Consider the following 11,155-nt stretch of genomic DNA (forward strand, 5'->3'; position numbering starts at 1 on the left):
AATTTAACGCTGCACTAAGACTATATTTTATATCAACAAGTTTTTTTTTTTTTGGTTGATGTGAAACTGTTGGCAATTTTATAACCTGACATTTAACATGCCCTCTCGGCTCTACAAAAGTTGCTCTGCCTAATAAATCAGTGATTTAGTTTAAACTGATTTGTATTGGTATGAGCTACAATAGATAGGAGGCAAATATTCCCATATAACCAAATTCAACAACGTCCTGCAGGTCTATCTGTCCTAAAATGAATTACTGGTTGTCGCACATAAAATATTTTTGAACATTCTAAACAACAAAGGAATTGATTTTCATGTATTTCCACAAATGAACATTAAACTGACCTCACAGTTTTGTAATATTCAGGCCCATATGCCGGCAACCTGGTACTCATGTAGAAAAAATAACTTTTTTGTTTATTCATGATCAAATAATTGGTCTCATTGATCACAAAAAAGAAGGCAGCCTTTTTTACAATAGACCTGAAATTAGTTTGTGTTGTCGGAATTTTCCAAATACCCTCATGAATACAGCAAAAACTAAAAAAAAAAAAAATTTAATGAGTTCTTTTTCTGATATTTGACACAAATTGCAGTAGAGCCCATTTGAGACCCACTTTACCAGAACCAATAACAGATTTATATAAACAGTTAATAAACTTTGTGATGCAGTTCAAAAAAATTAACACATCAGTGAGGGTAACTTAACAAAAAAAAAGCTAAATAAATACACCTTATTAACAAAACAAAGGCATGGAATGCATTACAATGCACCATTGAGGTAGGTGTTTAAGTAACAGCATGAAAAATGATAAACAGTAAAATCAAAAACAAAAAAGGAATTAAACTATTATTTTTCGTAAAAGGAAACAGGTGTTTTACGGCACCATAAACTAGAGTCATAAACAGCATTTCCTGCCATGTACCGTGTGAATGATATTTTGGAATTTCAGAGATATGGCTTAAATCTTTTCAAGCCCGCCTTCTCATTTATATAAAATTATTGTCGCAATGGCATGGATAAAGTGCTCAATAGTAAACTGTGTTTGCTCAGCATCGAAAAGAACTCTTCAGTGTCTAATGTTTTGAACCTCACTCTAAAGTACCTCGATCATAAAATATAAAACATCAGCAGGAACGTAAAACAGCAGTAAAGAGAAATAAAGGCCAAGCCCACACTTGGGGTTTTGAATCCACTTAAGATTCTCTTCTATAGTTGGAATAACACTCATATTTTGAGGAAGCAGCTTTTCTGCTAAGCTGTCCTTGAAAAGTCTTTCCTTGTACTCTTCTTTGAATCCACTGAGGGAAGATTTGGGCTGACAATATGTCATACAAGCTGCAGAACAATAAGTCACGGACTTATTTCATCACAGGAGTTATTCACCACAGCCATCTGAAAGGAGACGGAGAAATAACATCTTGAAATTCTGTACGATATATTTAAGGGTTCAGTATTATGACACCACAAATTGATCTTGTTGTCTGCATTGGCTAGAAGACGTTACCTTGCTGAAGGCTGCACTGCATGTAATGGTTGAGTTGATACAACCCAATGTTTTGGTCATGGCACCCCAGCTGCAAACTGAAGGGATTCATAGGAGCGTCAACAACTGGAAGTGAGTCCTCTGAAACTGTTGGTGACATGTCAAGCGGCTCCTTCTCTGAGCATTGGGCGTCGTTCTCGCTGCCCCCCAATTCCTGCTGATTGTTGTAGTGAAAAACAGCAGAGCCCGATGTGCTGCTCTTCCTGGAGACCATGTCCAGGTCTTTCAGGATGCTATCAAAGACTCCATCATCCACGACCAGATCGTTCTTCAGAGGAGGGCCGGAGGATTGAAGAGGCTGATTCGGCCAGCTACAGGAGGAGCCCAGGGGAGTCAGGGTACCATACTTGTCAAAGCTGCTGGCCAGCGATGAGATCTGCTGAGCTAAAATGCTGATCTCTGCCTGCTCCTTCTCATTGTACTGCTCAGTGGTCACAGATGTGGGAGACTGGTTCGGGGTGAGAAAAATGGAATGCATGGGTAGAAAATGCTGGGGAACTTGGTGCACTTGGTGAAAGCTGCCCTCTTGTGGCTGCTGCAGAAGGCTGAAGTCATCTTGATGCAGACTGAAGTCTACTGGGCTGTCACACCTGTCTGACACAGACAAACAGTCTGGAACAAAGCAAGCATCAGATGTACATGCTGGGATATCATAGCTAGGGGAGGAGGAGGATGCGGAAGAGTGGGGACTCAGCGTGGCAAAGGAAGCTTGGTCAAATGTTTGTTCGGTAGCTGCAGGAATGGAGTCTGACGGTGAAAGTTGACAGGTGAGCACAGCAGCCTCAGGGTAGCAGCAATAGGAGGGGGAGCCCTCAGGGGATGACAGCATCTCATCTGTGTATCCCTGTACATCCAAAAGGAGGTCGTGGCTGAGCTCCTCCTGCTGCAAAAGGGAGCTTGAGGAGTCTGGGCTGTAAGGAGGGGTAAACAGAGGACGGCTATCACTCAAGGGAACAGGTGAGCCTTGAGGGGAGGCCATGCAGTATACATCTTGCTCAGATTCTCTTCTAACTCTGCTGCCAAGCTCCTTGCTGTGGTTATTTGTCATCCTCTGCCTTTTAGAGCATTCTGTGCCGTAGCTCCGAGGCTGCTGCGATGTGAGCTGGCAGGATGAGATGATGGATTCAGGAGATAATGGACTGATAGACTCTTTGTTAATTTTTGTCTTTAGAAAAAAGGCCTCTGTTTCACTGTAAGAGCAAAAATAAATCAGGAAGTCAGTCAGTTTTCACACTCTTCACATCTGCATACTGTCTTTTTAACATCTGAGAGAATGTGAAATTCATCAAACCTAATAATGTAGTTGGTGCACTTGATACCCTGGCATTCCAAGTCTTTGTTTGCGCGGGTGTAGATCCAGGACCAGGAAAGATCCTTGCACTGGAGTCTGAGCACCATCTCTACTTGGAAGCCTTCATCGGCCAGCACTGAACAGGATGGAAGAGAAAAATCAATTGTTGTGATGAAATGAGCAAAGCCAAGTCGACTAGCTTGTCTGTAAAATTTCAAAATCACATAGATCATCTTTGAAATGATGTATGATGAAAAGTGATACTTTTAAATTACCCTGCTGAACAAGCTTCTTCAGATATTGGTGGCTACAAAAAAGTGCCCCATAAAATGTAGCTTCTGCAGGTATGTAATAATTAAAATTTATATGATCAGCCCTGCGTTCTTAACTGATGTTAAGTCATTTAATGGCCTTAGTAGTAATAATTATTTTAAAATGTATCTTAAAACTTACTTAAACTTCTGTGTGAATTAGCACTTTGAGAAAGATCTTCAGGGTGAATGAGACTGTACCAGGATCGGCAAGCCATTTCCTCTGCTGAATACCCCCAAAAATAAAAAACACTGGAAAAACAACAAAAGTAAAAATATTCTTGTCAGTAATTAATTGTAACAGAGATTTATCTAGTCAAAAAAAGATCTGTGTAGCTTCTACCTGTCCGACAGCTGAGTGAAGCTCATATCCAGTCTGTGGACGCTATTGAAGCTGAGGCAGTAGCTGGAGTCCATGTTTTTCAGGCGGTCCACTGTGGGGGTGCAGATCGCTACAAACAGAGGCTCTGGTGGGAGGCAGAGTGAGGATGAGGGGCAGGGCTGAGGGAATGACCGGAAACTTCCTCTGACCAGCATGGAGCAGCAGTTGCCATGCTGCAGCTTGAAGGCCCTGGAGGTTTGCATACAGCATACGAAGCTCCTCTCTGAAGAAAGAAAACAGATCCCTTCAGCATTTTGCTACAAAAACGTTCATATAAACTGTTTACAGCTCTCTTAAGTTGTTCTTAAATCATTTTGACCGGGTATTATATCTCAGTGAACGAATCAATGTCTGTCTGTCTGTCTGTCTGTCTGTCTGTCTGTCTGTCTGTCTGTCTATCTATCTATCTATCTATCTATCTATCTATCTATCTATCTATCTACCGTTTATGGAGTACATTTCCTGAGATTATTAGAAAAGAACTCTGCATTAAATTCATTAAAATACCAGCTTAAAACCATCAACCAAAAGTGATCTGTAAAAGAAAAAAGAAAAATGTTTCCAACAAAAACTAAAACAGCAAAAAAGTCATCAAAATCAGGAGGAATAGATATACGTCAAATAATTAGCAACATCATTCCTCATAAGGCGCCCACATTCACTATTGACTATATTATATGCATGCTGATTTTCGCAAACTTAATTGTAATTGTAATACATAATGACATTAAGAGAAAAGATTCTTGACATATCGCTTTTTTTCCCCCAGCCCTATAGCTATTGCTAAAATTGACATTCTGAATTAAATCAAAAATAATCTGTGGGGATCTCTGGGATCATTAGAGATTATTAGCAGTCGTCAAAGTTTGATCTTCAAAATAACTGAGAGCTAAGAAAGTGTTACCTGTCGAGGTGTTTTCGCCGTGCAGTTGTAGGTTGGACTTCACAATATCAATGTCAGATCTTTCCACCATGTCATAAAAGGTGTCTCCTTGAAGTACGTCCACCTGAAAAGGGAAGGAAAAGGTTTTTCATCACTGAGTAAAAGTAAACACTGAAAGTGATCATGATTGAACGGCACCGGTGAAACAACAAGCCTACCATGGAGATACCAACATACTCTGCCACATTCTCAGACACATAGACCAGCCTCCCCTGGGCCGTAGTAACCAGGATGAAGCCGTGCACAGCCTGAAGAAAGGCTTCGTAAGGCAGAGAGCAGCAGCGTTTCCCCCGGGGCAGCAACCCTGGTGGATAGTGACGAGCAGGTTCAGCCTTTTGTGTTCATCTCACGTCTATCAAAGTGTGAACTCAGTCCTTTTTTGCCTGGCAGTTTGAAAGTGACTCTGGCTGAATGATCAGAGAACTCACCTTGGAAAAAAACAGACTTCCTGATGTAGGTACAGATGGTGGCCATAGAGTGCAGGTAAGACAGACGCTCCCGATCCTCCTGACTGATGGGTAAAAGGGCACGCATATTCTTGATCTCATGGTTGATGTGGTCCCGCCGGGCTTTGGATGCTCCTTTAGTGGATCTATGGGAGACCATGGTTGCTAAGTTGAGAAGGTTGGAAAAAAAAAAAAACTAAAGCAGAAGAGCCGAGGGGATCGCTGATGCCTCACATTTCATATCATCTGATTTCATTTTTAAACAAATGGTTGACTTAAAAGAATCAAATAGGGCCTTATCAAATCCGATCTTTCTACTCTGACAGGGCAATCTAACAACGCAAGGCGTTTTGCCTTGTTAGATTGCCCCGATGACTCCTGTCCACAAACTGCAGCAGATTTTGAACATCAAGGGTTCCTATGGAAACTGCTGAGAGGAGAGGCTGTCGTAGCAGCTGAGATGAAAGCTCTCAGTGGACCTTGTCTGCGGGATGATGAGACGAGCGCCTGCCTGGGCCCGTCCTCTGAGAGCCTGTGGCTTTTATAGCTACCAAGCTTCGGCGTGGGCGTCATACACAAGGCGAGGCTGGGCTTCTGCTGCTCCCTTCATTGCCTTATAAAGTGGGTGTCCTGGGAGAAGGACGTTGCACGTCACATGGACACGCAAAGTGCCACAAAAGGAGTATTACATCAAACAATAAAGGCTTGTTTAATTCCACAACTGAATAGGGGGGGGGGGGTTAAGCCTTGTTACAATTATCTTAACAGCCTGCATCACTCTGGATACCATAATGTAACCCATCTGGGTTTCTCAAGACAGGTGTGCACTTCTTCAAAGCAACGCCATCAGGACCGACGTGGATGGGGGTTTGTTACACCGCACACCCAAACAGTTCTTGGGCACAACCTGCAAGGTGCTGCAAGGAGAGCTGGGTCTCCCATCATTCGGGCCAGTAGAGGGCGCAACTGACCTGAACCTACGGCTGCAGGACCGGCGTTGGTTCCCCTGTTCCTGGTGGGAGATGCACGGAGCGCACACATGACGTCTGCAAGTGTTGCACCAAATAGTCATTTTGACGCACTTGAAAGCACCTGGGATTGAACAGATGTGAAAAATCAAGGAATTAAAAGAAAACACTACATGTCTAATTTGCATGTTATATAAAAAACAGTATATAATTAAAGGAGCGCACTGCCACCAGGCGTGACCGTGGAAGAAAAGAGTGCGTCCTCCCTCTTACCTTCTCAGTCACAAGCCTGGATGCCGAGCGCCACGCTCCTGTGCGTCCCCCCAATTTATAGCCTCGAACCCGAAACCTCGCATCCAACGCTCGCACTGGAGGAGGAGGAGGAGGGAAAAAAAAAAAAAAAAACAGGGAAAAAAAAAGGATAGAGTTACTTGTTGTGACGCGACGAGAAACCATGGAGGCCGGATATATTTAGAAAAGAGCGCTCTGAAATAGTCATTGTGGACGCACGACTTATATGAATAGATATGACTGTAGTTATATTTTTATGAGGTAGAGAAAGAACAAAAAATGACTTATCGCAGAGGAGAACGGAGGACTGAGATTATTTATTTGATGCTTTGCAGAATTATTGTCATGGTGGAATTACAAATAAAAATACTGAGTCACAAATGTAAAAAGAATCGAAAACTACAGAATTACAAAGATAAAATGAGTTCAGTAAAAGTAGCTAGTGAAAGTAAATCTGATACAGAATATTTTATTGTTTAATATATCATCAGAGACAAATACGTAGAAATTGTTAATACATAACTAATTTCAAATATCAGTGGAAGGTCTACTTATATATTTTACATATTTATGTGTTTAACACTGTTTTCAAATATGCTGGTTGCATCTCAAAAATAAGAAATTAAACTGGAAGTTTATAGCAATGAAAGTAATTTAGTAATAATGATTTTATTAAATAGTAATTTATAGCAATAAAAATTTAAATGACCATGGTTTTGAATTGTTTACTGATACACTTGTGTTTGCAGCCTCTGACTTTTCAGAAGTGACTCAGGCCAGCAAACATGCAAATACACACGGTTCCTCACACTTCAAAAAGTGGAACCAGGGACTTTGGGATCTATGCAAAAAAAAAACATCCAATTTACAATGTTACCAGGACCTGGACAAGTTATAGGCCCTCTGAACCTTTTAAAAGTGTTACTTGTACAAAAAAATGATTTCCATTGTTGTGTCCTTTGAAAATCTTTATAAGTGTGTTTCAGTCTACAGTGCAGATGAACATGAGGAAAAGCTAAATGAGGTCAGTAGCATTATTTCAAAATGAAAAAGGTAGAAGCTGATGTCATCAGGATAATTGTCTTAGGTATATGTTGCATGGGTATACTGTAATATTGTGGTAAGAAACATTCCCGTCAGTAAAAAAGCTAAAACATAAAGCCTTTGCTGGATATATATGTCTTGTGATTTTCTACCTGTGTCAGAGCAGTTAGACACTGAATCCCTACAGAAGTCGGGCAGAGGTTTTAATGGAAGACTAAAAGTTTGCATATATCTTCTAAGTCTAGCACAGTGTTATTGTGGCTGTTATTGAGTTACTGTGAAAGTCTTTTCAAACTTCTCAACTTCTCACCAATCAATAGACATCACCATGGATATATATATACTAAATTAAAAAAAACACTGTAGAGATATCGGTAATTTAAGTCTATGGGGGAATACACATACATAGCACGCAAATGCATACAATACTTAATCTACTTTTTTACCTTTGCCCCTCGATATATCTCTGTGATAACAAATATATCTTTTTGAGTTACATTAAGTGAATGCTAACTGTTTTTGCTAGTTATTGATACACACACACAGACACACACACACACACACACAGACACACACACACACACAGACACACACACACACACACACACACACATACAAAACATTTTAGTAACACTCCATAAGGCAACTATTACACTGGTCACTGGTGTTGCGGAGGCAGGAGGTATCTCAGAAATTAAAATAATCAAATCTCTCTACAAGTTGCATCACTTATGAACAGGTTTTTGGTAATATTTAGTTGGTTTTTTTTCTTGTGAACCCAATAATAAGGCCTATCATTTCTTAGCAACATGTGGCTCTATACAATATACTTACCTAAGTCTTTGAATTCTATGTAAATATGAACAGTACCATACTGTGACATTGACTCGCACGCCATTAGTTTGCTGTCAGGGGCAATGACATGCAGAACACTGGAGAAGCAAATGAAAAGAAACAATTTCTCTATTGAGTGCAAATATTCGTAAACGCTAATCTTTATTCGAGCCTCAACTGTAAAAGACGATTGATTCACCATTGTTTAATTTGTGCAGCTCTGACAGTTTCTGTCTTCAAAGGGTTTTAATTGTGTGTGCATTAGTCACCCTATTAAACCCCTGCTGGGCAGGAATTAAGCAACAGATCCATGTTTGTGACGCATTCAGGCTTAACAGCTCGGTCACATTCACAAAAATTAGATCACCTACCAGATTAATGGATTATGAGCATCTGAAAAAATGACAATTGCTCATTGTGTGATAAGACATCCTGGAGGAGTCACCTGTTGGGAAAAACTAAAGACTGTCACATTTATTGGATTCCACTTTAAATAATGACCATCAACAAATGATGATATTTTTATTCTGAAAAAAGTGGGTTACCTACACTGCAGGCAGCATTTTCCTCCCCGCTACCTCACGGCACTGTTTTCTCCAATTTTGGGGGGTTTTATAAACTTTGTCATTTTAACTTTCAGTGTTTTTTTTTTTTTCATGAATTAAGCCATACAGCCACAACTATGCATTCTCGTAGGTCTTGCGTTGCCTCAAGTGTATTGTCACTTTTCTCAAATCCCCAATTTGGTGGTCTCGACGTGGCTGCAAGTAGAAAACTAGAACTTGAGTAAGGGGAATTGGAAAGGAGCAGGGAAGACAAGACAAAACAAATCATTCTGAACAAATCCTCAGTCTGATTCTCAAGGGCCGTTGGGATTGCACAGGTCCTGAAGGGAAATTACAGAGTAATTTGGCTGAGTGTCTCCCTGCATTAGTGCCTGCTTTGCCGAGCGGTCCAGGCTCCGGGGCCAGACAAAGGGACCCGCTGCAGCCCTGCTTCCTGTGCGCTGAGGGGCCAGGCGGGACAGGGTGTCTCTACCACCTCACTTTGAGCTGACCCTCCGTCTGTGGCCAGCACTTAACACTGCAGATAACATGGGCTTTATAGCACAGGGCTGGTGACAGACAGGAACGAACTGCCAGGACACCAGCGGTGGCAGTTGGGGCTCAGAAACTAATGATGGTGGACCCCCAAAGCAGCCGCACGCGTCCCCCTTGAAGGTCAGTAGACAGGGTGTGTGGTGGATAGGGCTGCTTTGCCCAGGGATTCCCAAACCATTCAGGAGACTCCTGAACCTCCATATCCCAGAAAGTGGATAACACATAAAAATTTCAAAATCTAGAAGCAAAGTTGCAAGTCTTGATTTTTATTATCATGGAGATGTGGGGTCTAGTCTTTTTTAAGCTGTGTCATTTTAATAATATGGTTAGTTTCTTGATATTTGTTGTATTTTTTTGTTTAGTTTTATATTAACACATAATAGCAAAATTGAGAAAAAACAAATAGGGAAAATAATGAATTTATTATATCATATATTTTGTTGCTTTGCCCTATGATTTAGATTTGTCTTCTAAGAAATAACATTAGATGACTGCTTGGAAGCTACTTAGAATTGTGATGATTCTTGGTTATTTGGTATTTGGTATTGGATTTGTTGCTAAATTTAAGTTCATGTTTTCATAAATTCCTTGTTACAAGTTATAAAAAGTTATAAAAAGTTTTCTTTTTTTTTTCTTTTGATCAGGGAAGGCCCCCCATCTGTGTTTTTCATGACCCCCTCTTTGAGCCCTCCAGTTATAGACAGCAAGGGCTATCAGACTGACCGACTGGACTAAATACGACGTTGCATTTCAGCAGGAAGCAGAAAATGTCGCGCTGCAGTGTTCAAAGACTTGATGACCATGACCAGCCACAAATGTACTGTAGGAGTTACAAGACTTCAGTCATAGATTTGTTGGCTTAGAATCTAATTGAACACTCAATATATTTGTCTGTGGAGATTCTTAGACATCCAAGTCATGGTGAAGTCTTGTCCAAATCTTCTTGTTTCTGCAACTGGACTTGAAGACAGCAATGTCCGTATTCTGGTCAGAGGAGACCAATGGTTTGAGAGAGGAGTCAAAGAAGTCATCTTGGTCAAAACAGAAAAACCATCTCCGAACAGAGGAAGGGGGCCTCGGGCACAACCGTTCACAAACATGTAACGCCATATTATTATTAATACCAAGATTGATTTGCACATGATGAAATGCTAAATGTCTGCAGCCCACAAGACCCAAGTCTCAATATCAATACACTGTACAAGATCTGCTTTGTCAATCAAATGCCAGTTTAATTGAATGTGTTCCCAGTATGATATGGATTTGCTCTACCTCACTCTTGTTGCATTTTAGCCATTTTTGCTGATGATGCTTGTATCAGGTAATATAGATGTTAATGAAACAGATAATGATTTCTATGTAATACCCTTTTTAGTTTTGAGAATTTCTGTAATTTTTGCATGCCATTAAAATGTGATATTGTTAAGGGGGACGGTATTTTGCTATCATTATTACACTGCTCAAAAAAAATAAAGGAAACACTCAAGCAGCACAATGTAACTCCAAGTCAATCACACTTCTGTGAAATCAAACTGTCCACTTAGGAAGCAACACTGACTGACAAACAATTTCACATGCTATTGTGCAAATGGAATAGAAAACAGGTAGAAATTATGGGCAATTAGTAAGACACAGCCAATAAAGGAGTAGTTCTGCAGGGGGGTGACAGACCACTTCTCAGTTCCTGTGCTTTCTGGGTGATGTTTTGGCCACTTTAGAATGCTAGTGATAGCATGAGACAGTGTGTACAACCCACACAGGTGGCACAGGTAGTGCAGCTCATCCAGGATGGCACATCAATGCGAGCTGCGACAAGGTTTGTTGTGTCTGTCAGCGTAGTATCCATAGCATGGCGGCGCTATTAGGACAGGCCAGTACATCAGGAGATGTGGAGGAGGCCGTATGAGGGCAACAACCCAGGGGCAGGACCACTACTTCTGCCTTTGTTCGAGGAACAGGAGGGGAGGTGCACTGCCAGAGCCCTGCAAAATTATCTCC

General features: G+C 40.9%; 1 protein-coding gene across 1 annotated transcript; it reads right to left on the bottom strand.

Moving 5' to 3' along the window:
- Positions 1 to 106: 106 nt before the first annotated feature.
- Positions 107 to 6,260, bottom strand: npas4l (neuronal PAS domain protein 4 like). The gene is made up of 10 exons (XM_086161348.1): positions 6,162 to 6,260; positions 5,892 to 6,012; positions 4,903 to 5,066; positions 4,633 to 4,778; positions 4,436 to 4,538; positions 3,493 to 3,754; positions 3,292 to 3,401; positions 2,839 to 2,974; positions 1,509 to 2,737; positions 107 to 1,396 (listed from the first exon to the last, which is right to left on the bottom strand). The coding sequence occupies exons 2-10, from the start codon at positions 5,990 to 5,992 to the stop codon at positions 1,380 to 1,382; spliced, it is 2,268 nt and encodes a 755-aa protein (XP_086017474.1). The 5' UTR covers positions 5,993 to 6,012; positions 6,162 to 6,260; the 3' UTR covers positions 107 to 1,379.
- Positions 6,261 to 11,155: the final 4,895 nt, after the last annotated feature.

Source organism: Fistularia commersonii, chromosome 2, assembly GCF_037954325.1.
Source record: "Fistularia commersonii isolate RoL2024-O1a breed Wild chromosome 2, RoL_Fcom_v1.0, whole genome shotgun sequence".
NCBI lineage: Eukaryota > Metazoa > Chordata > Actinopteri > Syngnathiformes > Fistulariidae > Fistularia > Fistularia commersonii.

Coding starts and splice junctions, on each gene's coding strand:
- npas4l (XM_086161348.1), bottom strand. CDS start 5,992: ATGACTATTTGGTGCAACACTTGCAGACGTCATGTGTGCGCTCCGTGC. Junction 3,402..3,492: donor TTCACTCAGCTGTCGGACAG/GTAGAAGCTACA, acceptor TTGTTTTTCCAG/TGTTTTTTATTTTTGGGGGT. Junction 2,975..3,291: donor TAATTCACACAGAAGTTTAA/GTAAGTTTTAAG, acceptor CATCCTGTTCAG/TGCTGGCCGATGAAGGCTTC.